The sequence below is a fragment of the Mesitornis unicolor genome, unplaced genomic scaffold (genome assembly GCF_000695765.1).
Source record: "Mesitornis unicolor isolate BGI_N332 unplaced genomic scaffold, ASM69576v1 scaffold15029, whole genome shotgun sequence".
NCBI classification, from domain to species: domain Eukaryota; kingdom Metazoa; phylum Chordata; class Aves; order Mesitornithiformes; family Mesitornithidae; genus Mesitornis; species Mesitornis unicolor.
In genome coordinates, this window is record NW_010206713.1 from 6595 (window position 1) to 26645 (window position 20051).

Genomic DNA, 20051 nt, shown 5'->3' on the forward strand with positions numbered 1-20051 from the left:
ACTGTATGGACGTTAATATCTGAAACTCAAAAAGCTTACTCACTGAAGGGTACTTCTTTGTCTAAAGGATTCCTGCATGCATAAACATTGTAAAACAAGGCCCTAGAGCCACAGTTTATAATCTACCTGAATTCATTTGTAACTTCATTTGTAATTCCCTAATTTTGTACAACTAGAAACACTAACACATTAATAATTGTGCCACTCAGTGCTTCTGCTTCCTGCTCATAATAAAGCATTGTACATTGTTAATTCTATTAGAATTCTTTTTTTTCTTTTAATACTGTCTACAGGAAACACTGATCTTTGATCCCTGATCCTGAACTTCATAACTAGCACCTAGCTAATAAATTAACAAGAAATGTAACTTCTGAAAAGCATGATCTAATGCCTGATAAAATTAAACTAAATATTGTTTACATTAAGTTATTTATGCTGAACTTAAACAGATTAAAAGAAACATGTTAGCAAACTAAATTTATTGCAGCAACTAGCAGGAAGACCTTTAATTGTTGCAATACCTCATTGCATTTAGTTAAGTGGCAAAGCTGAGTTTCACACATACTTTGTGCACTTCATATGTAGTACTATTTGCCACTTTGTCAGCAAGCAGAATACAGCTTTGTTTAATTTCTTAGATTTTGAATTATTTCACCACTGCCCCTGTCTTTTGAATCACTTTGAATCACCACCTCTTTGATGGCCAAGAAGATGTCATATTCAAGTCAGTTGGCTTCCTTGTTGTTTCTAGTACATAGTCCCTTTAACTCAGATTTTAAACCTAATTTTACCTTCTCTTAAAGTTAAGATATCTGACTGTATCCAAAAAGATTTAGATTCAGAAACATCAGATCTGTATTCAGGATGTAAAATGTTAGAATTTTAAGTAGTTTGTTTTATGGAGAACATTACTTATAAAAAAGAGTGCCTCAAACTCTTGTTGCTTTAATACTTGTATCAACAAAGAAAGGAGAGACAGTGTCTTCACACTCGTAGCCCCACTCCCCTTTTCTGCATACTGATACCTATTATTTCTGGTATATTCCCCTTTTTATCTCTCTGACAATACAATAGAATAGTTGCATCTAAGAAACCAGATATCCTGTCCTATGCTCAGACCTGTATTTTTTTCCAACAATAAGAGAATCACTATTTCTGGAAAACTAAAAACCCCCATATAAACAGCCATTTCATTCAGAATGTACTTCTGTATCCAGAAACACAAATAGACAGACGTGATTCTTGTGCTTACAAGTGTGAAACAAGTGAGAAGTTTTAACTGGGCTTACCACCTAGTTGCATATTCCCATCTCAAACTAGTGTAAGGATCACATGCCATAAGCCGGGGAAATAATATAAAAAGGCTTTAGAAACCTCCTCATACTAAAATCTGCTAATGGTTATTCAGCTACCTGCCAGACAATTCCTGAAGAAAGATACTGAAAATCTTAGTGTTACATGCAGTAAGTCATGTTAACTGGCAGTTAGGTGGAACTTGCTTATGGAATAAAAAATTATTACACAATTTCTGTATATTGGAAAGACCTAGACCGATTATTTTCTTCTAAACAGAAAACAGGTCACCACTTCTGTGGGGAAAAATGTAGAAGACCTAGCACACGTGAACAAAACTCTGTTAGGTAATGGTGAGACTGAGGTGATTGTATAGAATAAGGGTTGTAATCCCAAAATAAAGTTTAATTATTATTTTAATTTAAAAGGACTATTTAATAGATATTTCTTAAACACAGTTCTGCATTATTGATGATGGCAAGACATCTAAGGGCACAGTTTGCTACTGTAGTAAAAAATACTGCTTTAAAAGCTGGCTAGTTGTTGGGTCTGAGAAAGTAACTTTAAATTGGAAATACTTATTCAGCAGAGGCACAACAGCAGTCAAAGAACATATCGCTGTTAAGCATCCTTCACTCTTTGTTACTGATATTTAATCATCAGTCTAAAAGAAAACACAAAGTCACTGCTGATAAAGTTTGCAGCTGACATAATTAATGTAGTAAACAACAATGAAAACAGACAAGTGATCTAGGGAAATCCCATTTGCCAGGTAAACCATGCTATTTTGAGCAACATGTTTCATCATAACAAAACACAAGGCTGGCCATCAAAGACTCCAGACTAACACTTTAAACAATAGCTTCACTGAGAACTTACCTCTGCAAATAAGGTTCACTGAAACTGGCTTCAAGCCTTGAGGGCTTCAGGAATGAGATAGGATATCCAACTGAATAGGCTTTTCCTCAAGGAAAGAAATTACTTTGTGTATATAAGCAAAGGACCTTAAATAACTGGGAAGTATATTCTCACTACAGTGGCAGTATTTTCTGTTCTGTTGTCTAAAAGCTGCTGGCAAAATGAGAAAAGGTTCCATAAATAGTTGTGAGCATAACTCACAGTCTGGAAAGCTTGCTTTGAATTGAGAATATCGTTGTGCAATTACATGTACACTTTAAAATGACATAAGTCTTATAATCTTACAGATTGCTCATTTTCTCAGATCAGTTGCTTAGTCAGGCTCAGCAATCGTTGAGCCTGATTGCTCAGTCAGGCTGTATCTGAAGCACACCACTTAGATGCAGAACCCAGATACAGGTGTGTACTCCTAGCAGTACATCAGAGTAAGATTAAGATAAATGTCATCCTTTCCAAAATTCACTGGTAAAGCCAAGACTAAGAAATAGCCCAATAATTTCTTAGCTGCATAACTGAAGGATTAGGAGTGCAGAGTGTCCTCGATTCCATTTGTCTTGCCTTAAGCTACAACCCATTGACCTTGTTATCAGGTTCAACATACCTCAGCTATCTGATTTATTTATTATAGAGCTCAAATACACAACCAAGATCATCAGCTGGTAAGCTGAGCCCCAGTTGCTGTCTGTGTATCCACTTGCAGTCACAACAAGTAACAGGTGCATCTACTTTAGCTTTTTAGCTGCATCAGGACTCCGTTTTTTGAAGCAAGTGTCCCTATCACCCTGATTTATCATATGTTGTTTCATAGCATGGAACAGTTTTGGGTTGTACAAACTAATGTTTTCAGATTAAATCAAAGGAGCAGATCTCATACATGCTACCTGGCAAGGAGTCTCCAGGTGACAGAATGAGGCTAGAGCTAGTCTAAAAGTAAAAACACTACAACATACACAGCACAGAGGCTGGGCACACAGCATTAGCTTTTCCTACAAAACCCTTCCTTTGACCCACAGAAGCATAAGCACAGCCACCGTGTATTCCTCAGTTTATTCACCTTTCACTGGTTAAGAAACTGACTGAAATTGCCATGTGCTGCAGCTACCCATGAATATTCCAGCGCCAGCAGCATCCCACAGCTACTACCACAGTAAGTTACTATCCCACACTTTTCTCCCCACATACCAGTGCATTTGGGATGTGGTCTCTCACCAGTGTATCACAGCACCCAGACCTTTCTCACTCACAGTTTCCAGCCCAAGTCTTTACAGACTCTCCTGAAGAGCCTGTGGACAGCCTACAGTCCCTCCTTGCAGCAGCAGCTGTGAACAGATGCCAGGTGAGAGGGTGAGGAGCCCTCCTCCAGCCCCCATGGCTTTCTGTCCCAGGGAGCAGTGGTGCTGCTGCCTGTGTGGGTTGCGCTGCGCTGCTCACAGTGGGGTTTGACTCCTCCATGATACTCAGATAACAGCGAGCATCCAGGCGAAGTTCTTCACAAAGGAAGTTTACCCTAAGATTAACATCTCTGTGGATATGAGGAATTGCTTAGCACTTGACATTTTAAACAGCAAGGGACACTCCTGCTAGTGGGAAATTCTGGATACAGGAGTAATCTGGGAACAAAAAGAAATCACATATTTCAGGTAAATCATCCAAGTAATCCAGCACTGTTCTTCATACAATCTAGCAACAGCAATCTAAACACCTGAAATTAGAGAATATTATAACAAATAGCTCAGAATAACCTGAAGTCTAATGTCAGATTTATGTACAACTATTTTGATACAACACTTTAATACTGTTAAAAATTCAGAAATCTAAAATTCTTTATGGGCAGAAGATGCACAGCACTGACCGAGGTGAGTATTGCTGCAATGCCAATATAACTTGTACAGTGATTTCCTTAAAACTTTTGGAATTCAGGGTAAACATTTCATTGCCATTTCATTAGAAATTTTGTGGTTTGAAGAAAACCAAAGCCTTCTAACAAATGCATGATATATAACTTGAGTGATAAAAAGCAAGAGTCCTGACTGATCAGGAGCAGAAAAGCAATACCAGGGGAAAATGGGCTAAAAGCACTTTCAACACACCCCTGGAGCAGCTGGTGTCTTGACAAGTTCAGCTCTAACAGTACAGAATCAGCATCGCTGATTATACTGGTACTGCAAGCACTGAAAAACTTAAGAAAATTTTTACAAACATGTTTTTCTAGTAGTGAGATCCCCTTCACAAATGTAATGGGAAAAAAACCACTTCTTCTTCCCAAAAAAACCTCCAGCCCAAAGCAGATAGGAGAACTGATGATATATGATTAGCAACATGTGTCATCTACCTGGACCTGTGCAAAGCACTTGACACTGTCCCACATGACATCCTGGTCTCTAAACAGAAGAGGCATGGACTTGACAGATGGACCAATAGGGAGATAAAGAATTGGCTGGATGGTTGGACTCAAAGAGTTGCGGCCAGCAGCTCGATGTCCAAGTGGAGACCAGTGACACATAGTGTTTCTCAGGGTTTGGTACTGGGACCAGCGCTGTTTAACATACTTGTCGGTGACATGGATAGTGGGATCGAGTGCACCCTCAGCAAGTTTGCTGATGACACCAAGATCTGTGATGTCGTCATCATGCTGAAGGGAAGGGATGCCATTCAGAGGGACCTTGACAGGCTTGAGAGGGGCCTATGTGGACTGCTTGAAGTTCAACAAGGCCAAGTGCAAGGTCCTGCATGTGAGTTGGGGCAATCCCAAGCACAAATACAGGCTGGGTGGAGAATGGATTGAGAAAAGGACTTGGGGCTGTTGGTTGATGAGAAGCTCGACATGAGCCAGCAAGGTGCACCAACAGCCCAGAAAGCCAACCATATCCTGAGCTGCATCAAAAGAAGTGTGGCCAACAGGTTGAGGGAGGTGATTCTCCCCTTTACTCCACATTTGTGAGACCCCATTTGGAGTACTGCATCACAGCTCTGGAGCTACCAACATAAGAAGGACATGGAGCTGTTGGAGCAGGTCCAGAGGAGGGCCACAAAGATGATCAGAGGGCTGGAGCACGACCCCTACGAGGACCGGCTGAAAGTGTTGGGGGTATTCAGCCTGGAGAAGAGAAGGCTGTGGAGAGACCTTATAGCAGCCTTGCAGTACCTGAAGGGGCCCTACAAGACAAAGACAAACAAACTAAACCAGAAACAATTACAGCTTGCCTGGCAAGGCAATCTACATATCGTTGAGTTACATGATGAAATTCTGAGGCTAAAATAACACAAATGATGATGGTATATTTCTACCCTAGCAACAACCTGCTATAATTTACTATACAATGTGGACCTGCTCACTTTTTGTCAGTGCTCTCTCCTCCCATTTATTGCACCAACAGAAAAAAAAAATTCTGAGGTGATTTTATATAGACATTGTTCAAATTTGAGAGGCACAGATGCCTCTGGGTGAGCATGGGTAAAAGGTTGACATATAGTCAGAAGAACCATTAACACAATACAGCATGTGCAGTGTGATCCTGCAATGGCAAAATCATGTTAAAGGTTTGATCTATGTGGAAAACCTGGAAATATAATACTGTCAGGAAATTTCCTCTAGTGTGCATATGAACTGAAATGCTACCATAAAGTGAGGTATAGTGACTTACATTAATCTCTGTCCTGCATGACCAATTAAAGAACGGGCAGATTTTTTTATGAAGGTCCAAATATCTCACAATTGTGATCTTTCAACAATTCACAATGAACTGAGATGTCTTTCAACAGCTTTAAAAGGAAGTTCAATGCTCTTTTCTATTTTCTTTGAATGCTAGCAAGGAATCTCTTTAAAAAATTATGAAACTGTTTGAGCTGTCTAGCAATTCATGTAGCCCTATTAACATGGCATATTCATACTTCTGCTTTTTGATATAACTAACCCACTGAAGTTATGGAATGGGTAACAGTTTATCTCCTGTGGCAGCTGCAGTGGTAATCTATGACAGAACTGACTCCAAATTCTCTGACACTTAATAAAGAAACAGGAACAAGTTTTCTTCCCACAATCTAAGTATCACATCATGCTATTTCAGAATTCACACGTTGCTATAAATGTTGTTTACACGTTCTGATCACTCTAAATTCTTCCTAGCATCCACATGAAATATTTACATTCAGATCAAAGACGTCTTATGAAATTTTAATAGCATACCCTACTATTAAAAAAAACCAACAAAAACTCAACCTAGCTCATATATAAAGCAAAACATTCTAAACATTGTCTGAACTGTCATTTCTTCCCGAAGTACAAGGATGTTTATACTCTTGCCTAAGGGGAGATAAACAGAGCAGCATACCACTCCATATTTGCAAATGTTAATTCTGCAAGGTAGAAACTGGCTTCTATATGCACTAGGCTTCTGTTTGTTCACTGCTCAAAAAATCACAATATGACATATGGGTATGTATAAATTGAAACAACAAAGATATATGGCCCTACCACAGAAAACCAGGCAGTCTCACTCCTTATTCCACGTATCTTCTTGACTCCAAGAAACTTATCAAAATTGCCTCCAGAAATGCATCTTGGGTACCAGCCCAGTGTCCTAATAGTATCTTGGGGATAATTCCATGAATTCGTGGGACAACTGCACCCTCAAATCTGGTGTATATCAGAAGTAACTTTTCTCAAGTCAGTGGGGACTGACTCTGCTGCAGTGAGTATGGTAGAACTATACAATTTCAAAAAATTTCAAGCAAATGCTAAGAGGATTGACAAGCATAATGTGTTTGCCCATCAACTGCAAGTCGTGTAAGGCCAAAGTACTCACACCAACAGGTAGAAGGTTTAGAGCAAAGAACCCAAGGACAGCCCTTTTATGTGTATGTGTCATTCTAAAATAGACTCCTGCAAGCATCCTGGTTAATATAACATACTGTTTGCCAAATATGTACTTTAAAAATAGCAGTCAACTCTATGGCATACCTTGAGTGGTATTAGAACTGTCTAGGTTTTGTTATATAAAGACTCTGAGAAGTTATAACATGCTGCCCGTAGAAAGAGGAGTGAAACAGCAAAAACCAAGCTGCATAAGATTCTTGAATGAATACTTAACAGAGTGCAATAAACCATAACAAGTGTTAACTTCAATAAATCAGAGTACTTACTCAGATGACTAAACATGGATTTAGGATCTCCAGTGATTCAGATGTTTATAGTTTGGCTACTAAACATACAGTTGGGCATCTAAGGAAAAGTGTCCAGTATATCAGAAGTCTGTGTACCTATGGCTCTAACAACATGTAGATACTGACATTCTGCCCAGAGGAGCCTGAAGTCAGACATTCTTCTTTTAAAATCTTGTTGTAGATTTCAGCTCTAGCAGTCTTTCATTCTGGGAGAAATTAATGAGATTTTTTGCATTTCTGCTAAAGTCTGATCAATTGATTGTTGTACCAAACTTCTACCTCTCACTTTAAAAAAAAAAAAAAGCCAGCCTGTTTGTCATCTAGCTCACAATCTCAGTAAAGCAGAAGTTTTTGTATTTTTTATTACTGACCAGAATAGTATTAACCTCAAGTAGGACAAGTTATTGATTTGTGTTACTAGGAATTTGTTTCTGATCCAGAAAACTGATTCTTTTGTACAGGAAAAAGTAAATTGAGGACATGGTTGTCATTCTTTCCAAATGAATACTAATTGTACAATATGGAATTTGTTTTTGATTCATTGTAGGTTCGCAGCAAGAGCAAAGCAGCTAAGGCTGGACTGTGTGAGGGAGATGAGGTGGTGTCTATCAATGGCAAGCCTTGCGGAGACTTAACCTATGCTGAAGTTATTGTTCTGATGGAAAGCCTGACTGATGTCCTGCAAATGCTTATCAAGAGGTACAGGAATGCTCAGAATGCTTCGGTGCAATTCTGTTCAGTGAACTCTGTGGAAAATGCTGGTTTTGAATGCAGTAATTTTGCAGACATATACTGTGAGCTTCTTATTTATGTCTGTAACTCTGCTTATCTGTATGGAAAAGGGAGGGATGACAGAGTATTTGATCTGAAGGAATTAATGTGCACAATTCAAATAGCACAGTTCAGGCTCAGAATTAAGAGTACAGTCTCCAAGTAAAAATTTTATTTCTTATTAAGTATTCTTAATACTTACATGGTATCCACTACTATATCTGCATACTGCAGAGTCTTGAGTACAATTATTCTTTCCACCCCTTTGAAGCAGTGAAGTGTTGCTTTTCCCCACAGATAGGGAAGTGAGGCTTACAAAAAGCAAAGGCTGCATAGATGGAGAAAGTGTGTTACACAGATATGCCTTGATGATGACATGGCAAATGGTCTTCTTGGGTGGCAAAATGTGTTAGTAGTCAGGAGGGGGAGAGAGTCTGGCAATCATGAATTCTATTTCTGTAGCTGTTATCACTTCACTAGATGAGGTTAGGCAAGTCACAGCTCTCTGGGTCTCAGCCTCTCCATTTATAAAACAGTGATAGTGAATTTCAGTTTTCTTTAAAAATGCTTTGAGCAGAGACCCTTCATGTAAATTTGCAAGCCAGAGAGCTACTGCTCTCTGCACATCAGTATATTCTAATGACTATTCTGTAATTGTCATCAGCAGAATACATGCAAGCTTGAGTACAGAACCACCTATAGTAAGCACATTCTCCCCAGACTTTGTGAATTCACAAAGATGAACTCTAAATTGCCTTCAGTATGGTTAAGAAGAGGAAGACCTGAGACTCCCACACTCCTTGTAAGGAATTACGGCTTCCCCGTGAGCTACTGCAGTTCCCTGTGTCTGCTCTCACACAGGTAGAAGCAGGACAGAAGGGGTCAGGATTCAACACAACAGATAGCAGAGCAGCAGCCCTGGAAAGTCTGTGGTGCAAAAAAGACACTTGCCTCTGGTTACCAGGGATGTCTAAACAGCACGTGAAGTTCTGTGGTTCCTGCAACCTGCACAAAGAAACTTTCCTGAAGTGTCTAGTAGTTCTGTTACAACCTGCCTTCAAAACAAGATGCTTTCAAGGAGTACTCATTTTATTTCTAACAGACATTTTGTATGGTCTGTCTGCTCATGTTGTCTTGGGCTGAGTGACCAATGTGATGAGATCAGGGGAACAGCAATAGCTGAGGATTACAGCTTATCCTCTCCATAGTGCATAGCTCTTGTTTCTGGTTAATGCTTCTCATGTGATATCTGCATTCTTACATTTTTAATTCATAACATGGCTACTGGAACTGCATTTGTAAGAATGATATTTGTGGCTGACCAGCTGTCTTCATTGCAGTCATAGAAATAGCTCCATATGCTTTGACTCTTGCCTGTTGCTGCTCTATAATTGGTATTTCAGTTGGTTTGAAGGCCACACTACACGCTAGCTGAAAGTGACAGCACATTTTCTTTCACTCCATTTCCCCTACTTGAATGGATGGTGAAGGGTAAGACATGTCCTGAAAATCAGAAACAAAATAGAGTGCTTAGATCACATAATTTAGCATTTTGTGGAATGAAACTCTGTTTCTGTTAGAAATTTTCAGAAAAATGCAGTTGCTCAACAGTTGGCTTGCTCTGAAGGTGACTAAAATGTTTTTAAAAAATTCCCTGTGAGAATCTTTGAATTTATTCTCATCAGCTCATCTCCTCCAAGTCCCAGCCCCTACTGTCAGTATCTTCCAGGGTAGGGGAGAATAAACTGAAACACTTCTCTTCCTCTGCCACCTCCTTCATGGGTAGTAACACTCTCAGCACTACCACCAGAAGGGTTTTTCAGGAAGTTTTTTAGCATCCTCTGAGAGCAATCAGAAGGAAATCCTTCCTTTCCTTGGTAAAGACTTGTTAGCAGGCATCTCAAGAAAACACTGGAAATCATAAGGAAATAATGCCTAATTAAATTGGTGTTCCAGTGGTCATCTTTGCATCCAAGCATGTTTCGCTGGCAGCGAAGAATATTTCTCCTTGGGAGGCTTCTGGCTGTTCCTGAAATATTTGCATGAAGGATTTATTAATTGTTGGCCTAATTCTGCTCTTACTGAGGTCACTGGGAGGAAAACTAGGCTTTTAAAGTAGTTTTTAAAACGCTACTTGGGCTTTGATGTCTATAAAAAGTTTTCCCAATCCCCTGTAAACCACAGTCAGTTACTGACCAAGAGTCCCCACAAAATCTTCAGTTTACAGGATCAGAAGAAAGAGATACCCTGCAGAGCAGGTACTCCCAAGATGCCATAAGAGGGAGCATCTTACTGACCCTCCCGACAAATGCTGAACAGATGTACCCAGGAAACAGAGAGTGGGGACAGAAACAGAAACGCTAGCCTGCCCTTTTCACATCAGTGTTGGCTACTCTTGGGCTACTGCTGAGTCTAGAAAGAAAATTTCTAGGGGGAAGCAGGGAGTGTGCTCAGTGCATACCAAAATGAAATGCACCATGTAGGGAGTAAAACATGACTCTGAGACAAACCCTGCTGTGCTGACTTCATGAGATCTGCTTCCTTCCTGGAATTACACCAGGGGTGTTGTTCCTGCAGTTAGCTTGAAAGACCTGAAACAAAAATAATAATTTGAGAAAATAGACTCTTAAATGACAAAATGATCAGACTTGGTATTCTGCCTCTTGACACAGGGATACGTATTTATAGACATGTCTATATAAAGTAGAAATATATCAATAAGTAGCAAGGGCCTTTTAAGGTGGAAATCTTTCTCACACATACACACAATCGCTCAGCTACCAATAAAGGCTAGCATTTAGCTGGCCCAGCCCCCAGTCTCCTATCTTACAAGGAAATGTTTACAGATTTCTGTAATTTATCTGTTCTTAAGAGCAGCACAATTGATCATCCAAATAGCATAATATGATAGAATCCAGCAGCACTCACAAGGAGCTCGCTAAATTAAAATCTGTCTGACCTTTAAGGAGCTCCATATGTGGTTTAATGGATGTTATACATTTTGTGCTATTTGAGGCATACCCAGACAGTATGTTGTATGGCTAGAAAAAGCAAGTGATGTTGAAGCTTCTTCAGAGCACTGACACATTTATTTCTTCTGTTGCTTCTCCCAGCTTTTCTTTGTAGGGAGTTCCAAAGTTTCAGAATACCTGGGACTCACATTTGAGTTCAGAAATCTCTATAGTACTTGATATTAATACTTTACTGAGGGTACCTACTGCTTCCCTTACTTGAAAAAGTACTTTGCTATGTTCTAGTCAACAGAAAGCCTTAATAACATGCTGCGGTCCTGTTGTACAGAAAAGGTTTCTTCTTGAATTATTAGTAGTCAGTATGTCCCAGGTTACTGAAAGAAGCAGCTAGAGATTCCACTAGGAGTCCTAACGCCAGTAAACAGCCTAACTGGGCCAGAGGAATAAACAGTTTAAAAAAGGGAGCTACACTGCATTGTATAGTAGGCTTCAGGAAGTAAAAGCAAGCTTCGCCAGTTAGAAATATGTATTCTTTTAGTAAACGGGAAACACTGTATGGGTTCACTACTGTTTTTCACTGGATCATTGGAATAGGACCAGAATGTTTTAATTATTCCTGGTATATAAGGATGGTGATCCTCACAGGAATTCTCTGAATGTGTATTTTAAGTATTCATCCAGTACTTATCTATTCCTTAGAGAGTAAACTATCTGGGACAGGAACTGTGTGTGAGGATGGTGCCTAAAACAGTGGCAGTAGTAGCCACAGATCCAAAAATTAACCACACTTCTGGTGTCATGCACAGTTAATTTTCTCATGCACATGTGAAATATGAAGAAGTATTGTCCCAGAAGTCTCAGTAGCATTTGTCTGGAGACACTATAACAGAAGTGTGTCTGTGAAAGCATACTGATGTCAGGAATGATATAATTCAGCATTGCAGAAGGATGGTAGTAGGATCATAGTTCTACTGCAATAGTGTAATTTCCCTCAAATGTTAATTTGAAGAATTTTGAAAAATACAAAGATGCTTTAATTTAAGGCCACTACATTCTGGCAAAATTCTTCCACTTAAATGGACTTGCTAGCAGGTACCGCAGTTAATATAGGGGTAAAAATACTATACAGAAATTGTTTTTGTAACTGTACTTACAATTGCTGTGCTTACAGCAGTTTAACTTCTTGAATTACTTGTTTATGTATGTGCAGATCCTCCAGTGGAACAAATGAAACCTTGAATGCTGAAAGAGAAAATGGAAAGCATGATAACATAAAAAATGAGGACTATAGGGAGAGCACTACACTGCAAATTAATGCAACAAAAGAGATACCCCATGGAGATTTATGCATCACAGAGATATACAGCGAGACTCACCAGGGAGCAGGAGAAAGCAACGTACACTTTTCTGAAATTAAACAAGAGACCACACAAAGCCACAGAATCACTCCTAAAGTGATAGGAACCTCCAAAGTGCTCGTGACAGATGAGGCTGCTTTCAGAGGGAAGACAGAAGAAAGAAGGCCAGGCACTATGGTTGAGCTGCAGTTGTCCCTCTCAAATGATGGACACAAGGGCATCAATGCTCCTGCTGTGACTCTCTTAGGGGCAGAAAAATGCACCCCTTCAGGAAGAGCACCCAGTGTACAACAAGATGGGACTAGCCCTGCCATGGCAATTCCCCTGAGCGTGAAAGAGGGCAACATCCAGCGGTCAAACAAAGTAGTCCAGTTTTCTAGTGGCAAAGAGGTCAAGAGGATCCAAGGTGCAGCTCCATCTCTTCCCAGGGTGGAGGTGATCCTAGACTGTTCAGACAGGGAGAAGGAAGCACCCAGGTCTCTAGCTGAAAGGGGGTGTGTTGATTCTCAAGTGGAAGGAGGGCAGTCGGAAGCACCTCCTTCCCTTCCCTCCTTTGCAATCTCATCAGAAGGCATAGAGCAGGGAGAAGACAACCAGCACTCAGAAAGGGATCACAGACCTCTCAAGCACAGAGCGAGGCACGCAAGTAAGTATGTCCCATCTAATCATTTGCACTGCCTGAGGGTATCTTTTGTGACTTTAAACATAGTTTCAGAATTTAGACTGCATTTGAAAAAAAATGTTCAGAATTTTTTTCTGCAGTTTTCTAACTCTCCCTCTCTCTTTTTCTTTTAAATTATGTTTCTGTTCTTGCTTTATATATTTTTTCAAGGTAATACATCCTGGTGATGAGCCAAGAGTATACCCATGCCTTAACTGTGCTGAATAACTTTGCTTAGCAGACTTCCACTCTGAAATTAACTCATGACTTTGTCCAACTAAAAATACTTACATCTCCAAAAAGGGCTGAATCCTGCTGGTCTTCTAATGTGCATTCAGAGGCAATCTGTAGAATATTATAAAAAAAGGTAATTACTTGCACATGTCTAAATGAATCCTGTGGATTTCTCCTTTTATAGCAGAAAGTTTGTGTTGTCATTTGCAACCTCTAAAATCAAGGCCATGCGACTGCTCTTAAAAGTTAAGAATAAAAAAGGCTAGTAGAAAAGCTTGATGTTGCACTCTGCAGCGATTTTGACAGACACTAGCATGTGTATAACTGTTACATGATCCTTTCAGTTTTGTCAGTCTTCTCTAGACTGTAAAGTGAACATGCAATTTCTTCTGACTCCCATACTCAGAGGTCAGCTTCAAAATGTGTCCAAGAAATTTATATGAAAGTAAACTTGCAGCTGGATTCAATATTAATTAACTGAGTGTAGGCACACACTATTTATTTATTTCTTATTTTATTAATCCGGGACCTTTCTATTGGTTGCCTGCTCTTTCCCAACAATGTTAAGAATCCTGTCCAGAGATTTAGTAGCAGTATGTCAAAGGTGCTTGAATGTGTGCAGTGATATACTGTAGCAACAAGCTATTTCATATGCAGTGTTGGAATTAGTCTGCTAACCCGCTGTTAATTCCTCTGTAAGCATATTTTTAGCATGATAACCATTTGTATCTTATTGGCAAGTGGATTAAGCAGTTACTTATGCCTAAGTGTCTGTATGCAATCCACATATTTTTGGCATATTGAATGAAGCATAAAAGAAAAGTGCACATGCTTTGCATTTTGGCTGCAAAGTTAGAAACAACTGTGGGTCTGTACCTGTTTTTCCTAGATAATTACTTGCAGTGACTGTCTAATAAGGCAAAAGTATAAAGAATGGACTACATACTACATAATAAATTATTCTTTCAAGTAAGGCATAGATTCTGTCCTTTTCCCATCTCAACTATGGCAGTGTCAATTCCTTCTGATCTAGGGGCAGGTCACTAGCCTTAGGAATCACTGACTTAATCTAAAAAAAGTTTGCTGTTTCATAATTATTTAATTTTTCATTATTCATAAAATCCTATCTACACATTAGAACAAACAAATTGCAAGCATAGAGGAATGGTCTGTGTGCACTAAATACTATGCATGCTTTTTGTAAAAATAGAAGATATAACACTTAATTTAAGTCTAGAGAAGAACATTTAATATAGGTGTTTGATGTCTTTAGCATAAATTTTTTCTGTAAATAGTAATCAGATTATATCTACCTGAGCAGGTAACATGTCTTCTGCCATCTTTTGAAACTATTGATTAAGTAACTATGCAGATGAATTAAGAAAAAATAAGCTAGCAAAATGAAAATTTTCCATTTTTGCTTTCCACAGAACTGTATGGGTACTTGCTGAATTCCCTTCCTAGAAAAACATTTACTGCTGATGCAAGTAGCGCATATGAAAGCACAGAACTTGCATTCTGAAGGGCAACCATTTATGTTTGCAGAGGTACTCCAACGCTAAAGCCCATACTTTTGGAAAATGTCTTCAGTGACTACTGAAAGCATTTGGATTGTCAAAGGACTGAGCCAAGAATTTTGTGATTTGGCCCTCTCAAAACAAAATATTACAAATTGCTGGTTCGGGTGCTCTGCTCTTTTCTCTTTTATAGGTTCTTGTGAGAACCATTGGTCCAGTCATGTTGTCACATGGCATAGTGGCAAAACTTCCAGTTGTCTTTAATAGGAGATTAAACATAATAGGAGATCTACCGACATGGATAAAAGGATCACTGACAGAAAATACATCACATGTCTTTTTTAAGTGAATTTCCTTTATTTATGCTAGTAAAATAATTTACTGTTCTATTTTCATATATTAGAGACATACTTTTTCCTTTTGATATTAAGTGGAAGGAGACCATTGATTTAGGCAGGAACAGCTTTAAATTCTACCTTTTTTAAAAGGAGAAGCTACTGAGGCTGTCATTCATGAGATGCAGTCACAGAAGATAAGGAAGGGAAAGAAACAGCGACACCACCTGACCTGCGTTGCCCCATGATGCACATGCTCCATGTCACGTAACAAGGGAGCAGTCATGCTGATGTACAGTGCCTCTCAGCTTTACAACTGCATCTGTTCGACATGGCTTGATGAAAACCAATAGTTTATGCTTTAAGAAATATGCCAGTGACGTACGCTAGCTAATACTCTTCAGAAGTTAGCCAACCCTCCTCCATTCAGTTCTTAAATGTGTATTCATTCTTGCCACACTTTCATATTAAATATGGAGCTGTTATATCCCATACAATTTTGGATTATGTTTCAGGCAAGTGATGCTTGTTAAAAGGCTGAAACCTGCTTTCATTGAGTACCATGGCCAAACTCCCACATCTTCCAAGGGGCTGAAAGTTAATTCTAATAGTTTCTGTGTATGCCTTTGTGGATTTATACTTGCCTTTAAATAGCTAATACATAGAAGCATACTGACTTTTATCACACATTTTATAAATGCATATTAGTAAAATAAGCACATAAATGGCAGAAGCTTCTACCACCATCAGACAGAATACACTGAGTTACATTTGGTCTCAGATGTTAAGCAGTAACGGGCCTGGCTGGCTGGGAATGTCTGCTGTAAGCCTATGAACTGTGGTCAAATACTTGGTAAATACCAGACCATAGAAAGTGAATAAATCAGAAAATATCATCTGCCTGCTGAGATTATTTATAGGAACAGAAATTGAGAAAGCTAGAAATAAAGACACACATAATGCTCCTGTTGAATTAAGAAAGTCCTAAAGAAAGTGATGTAGCCTTTGAACTTACATGGGTGTGACTCTGTGGAATTCTGGATATATTTACAACACAGATGATATTGTGGGAGAAGCTTAAGAATAATGACCTCTCCATGGAAGAGAAAATAAATATTTTAATATGGGGAAGGGGGCAGTGGATAAAGTTCAGTATAGATAAATGTAGAATTATTTGTTATTAGTCTCCTTGTATTTTTGTGGGCTACATGCAATTAAACGTGCACTTTGGTTCTTCCCATAGGGCTCCGTCGAAGTGAGAGTCTGTCAGAGAAGCAGGTCAAAGAAGCCAAATCTAAATGTAAAAGTATTGCTTTGCTGCTGACGGCAGCTCCCAATCCCAATTCCAAGGGGGTGTTGATGTTCAAGAAGCGTCGTCAAAGGGCGAGGAAATATACTTTAGTCAGCTACGGTACTGGGGAGTTGGAACGTGACGAAGAAGAGGGTGAAGAAGGTGAAGGTGAAGAGGGGGACAAAGAAAACACTTTTGAAGTAAGTTTGCTTGCAACAAGTGAGTCAGAAATAGATGAAGATTTCTTCTCTGACATTGACAATAACAGCAAGATTGTGACATTTGACTGGGACAGTGGTCTACTTGAGGTTGAAAAGAAGACAAAAAGTGGAGACGAGATGCAGACGCTTCCAGAGAGCACCGGTAAAGGGGCCATCATGTTTGCCAAGAGACGGCAGAGGATGGATCAGATCACAGCTGAGCAAGAGGAGATGAAGACGCACACAGTGCATACAGAGGAACAACGGGAAGCCTCCACATTGGAGAACTTCCAGAAAGTAAGCTCTTCAGTCTATCAAACAAAAGAGGAAGAAATGTCAAGACGGCAGACCTGTGTGAGCAAAAGCTCACATCACACAGATGTGAGTCAGAATCATAGCAAAATGGTACAACAAAATGGCTTTGGCTTAGCACCGCACACAAACCTCTCTTTTCAGGCTTCTGAAGCTCAAAAAACAGCGTCTTTGAATAAAATAGCTAAACCCTTTCCTTCTGGGGTTCAAAACCGAGCAGCTGCACCATTTTCACCCACAAGAAATGTCACTAGTCCTCTTTCAGATATACCAGCACCACCTCCTTACTGCTCTATTAGCCCACCCCCTGAGGCATTTTACAGACCTGTTACAGCTCCTGTAGCCAGCAGAGCTGCCCCAGCTGTGTGGTCACTTACCGAGCCAACAGAACACATAGCATCCAGAGATGAAAGGATTGCGGTGCCAGCCAAAAGAACTGGGATACTGCAAGAGGCAAAGAGAAGAAGCACTGCAAAACCTATGTTCACTTTCAAAGAGGCGCCCAAAGTAAGTCCTAATCCTGCCCTGTTGTCCCTTGTACACAATGCAGAGGGCAAAAAAGGTACTGGAGCTGGTTTTGAGTCAGGACCTGAAGAAGACTACCTCAGTTTGGGAGCAGAAGCTTGCAATTTCATGCAGACTCAAGCATCTAAACAAAAGGCCCCTCCTCCTGTTGCTCCAAAGCCTTCACTCAAGGTGTCTCCTACTGCTGGTACCCCAGTTTCACCAGTTTGGTCACCTACAGCCGTGGCTCCTAACAAGGCTCCTCCTTTCCCAGCACCAGCCTCACCTCAGGCAGCATATCCTGCACCACTCAAATCTCCACAGTATCCTCATTCTCCCATCCATCCTCCAAGTACTCTCAACCTAGCTGGTCCTTTCAAAGGGCCTCAGGCAACCCTAGCAAGTCCAAACCATACACCCAAGACACCAGTCACACCGAGTGCTGGAGAAACAAAGCCACCCTTTGAGATGCCACCAGCTATGAGTGGAAAAGGAGCACAGTTATTTGCCAGAAGGCACTCTCGAATGGAGAAGTATGTGGTAGATTCAGAGACTGTGCAGGCAAACATGGCACGAGCCCCATCTCCGACTCCATCTTTACCAGCTTCTTGGAAATACTCATCTAATGTCCGAGCACCTCCACCTGTTGCTTATAATCCCATCCACTGCCCATCTTATCCTCCTGCCGCTAACAAGCCTTCCTCTAAATCCACTGCTGCTACCAAAAATACAAAAAGAAAACCTAAGAAAGGTCTCAATGCTTTGGATATTATGAAACATCAACCTTATCAACTTGATGCATCTTTATTTACTTTTCAACCTCCTAGTACTAAGGAAAGCCTAGCTATTAAGCAGACATCAAAGCTATCCACTTCAAAGCAAGCTCTGCCTTTCAGACCACCTGGTGCTGGCTCTCCTACTAACGCTCGGGCATCTTCAGTGTACTCTGTGCCAGCCTACAGTTCACAAGCTTCGATCCAGTCAAATGCCTCTGTCCCAGTGAATGAATCATATTCACCTACAGGCTACTCTGCATTTTCTAAGCCAGAAACCACCACATCCTCTTCGTTTATTGCTCCAAGGCCAAAATTTTCTGCAAAGAAAGTTGGTGTCACTGCACAGGTGTGGAAGCCATCAATTATTGAAGAGTAGACGTTATAGCCAAAACCTAGTGTCCATTTTGCTTGCAATAAATTGTTTGCAGTGGTAACCTGGCACACAAATGGTGCCAATAGTATTTCTTATTTAATAACATCAGATATATCACCTCAAATCTGGGTCCAAAGTATTTGAACTTTTTTAAGCATATCAAAATAGATACAAATTTTAGCATACCTATGCATATTATCAGATGCTTTGTACACATAACATCCTGGAAGGAATAGATACCGTTGTATTAAGTAAGTAGGACACTAGGTTTTTGCTTTAGAACTACTATAATAGAAATAACAATAAGCAATATCCCTGGTATGTCCAATTAAGAGAGAAGAGCTTTCTTTCTGCATCCCTCCCCAGATATGTTCTAATGACCTAGGGATCTGAGGACTTTTTTTTTTTAAATAAAAGAAGTGCCTTATTAAATGACAGTAATAGTAATACGTATTACTAACATAGCATAAAATAGATACAGTTCTAGACTCTGACTGATCACTAGCAGTATACAACTGGATGGACCTTTGGTCTGCACAGAGCCCACTGAGTTCAGTCACAATCTGTCCTGGCTCAAAGGTCCTTCCACTGGAATCTGATTGATCAGCCAGGGGCTTAGTTTGTAAGCTATGTGGATCAGCTGTGATCCAAAACAATGAATTGCCTCTGTGATTTCACAGAGAATGTGCTATCAGAGATGCTGGAGTGTTCTGAAGACTAACTTAAAAGAGGTGGAAAGACAGCTGCAGGAATTGTTAAAGATTTCCCATTTTGGGGAAATTTGACATCCCAAGTGCAGGCATACTTTTAGCCAAAGTTTGCCTTGAATCCACCAAGTAAGATAGAAGGCAGTAAATCAAAATCATTGAACAGTCAAGAGGTGAGCTGGTTTTGCAGCAGCCATGTACTGCTAATGTTTCTTGTGAAAGCACGATTGAGAACTGAAGATATACATATATTCAGGAGTACTGATTCTTGCAACCAGAGTAGTATATGCCACAGAAATTAGCACTTAACAGTAAATCATAAATATGACCATAATTTCCTATTGGTCTCTCGTACATATTTTATTATTTTCACTTGAGGCTTCACAGTGCTTATTCCCACTTCAAATCTTTTTACTCTGGTCTTATACTTCCTCCTTGTACTGGGGAGTAAGGATTGAAATACTGCTACTGTAGAAAGTACTGAAGAGTCTGTGGTCTTGAAACCTACTGTATAATATTGCAGTGAATACACAGTCTTGCTGAAATCAAGTAGCTATATTTGAATAGTTTAGCATGTTTTTACAGTAGGCAGTTCTCTTAACATCAGTGGTGCTAAGTCTGAAACAAGGTGTTGCTTCACGCAACTAAGAGTATCAAAATCCATCC

The 20051-nt window shown here is 39.8% G+C and overlaps 1 protein-coding gene across 1 annotated transcript in view; it reads left to right on the top strand.

Moving 5' to 3' along the window:
* The first annotated feature begins 4771 nt into the window (after window positions 1–4771).
* SYNPO2 (synaptopodin 2) overlaps window positions 4772–20051 on the top strand; it is a 29990-nt gene continuing 14710 nt past the window's right edge. The window contains exons 1-4 of the mRNA XM_010191877.1: window positions 4772–4927; window positions 7922–8073; window positions 12328–13121; window positions 16466–18651. Of these exons, the coding sequence (XP_010190179.1) occupies window positions 4772–4927; window positions 7922–8073; window positions 12328–13121; window positions 16466–18651 (3288 nt within the window). The remainder of the gene's footprint in view (window positions 4928–7921; window positions 8074–12327; window positions 13122–16465; window positions 18652–20051) is intronic.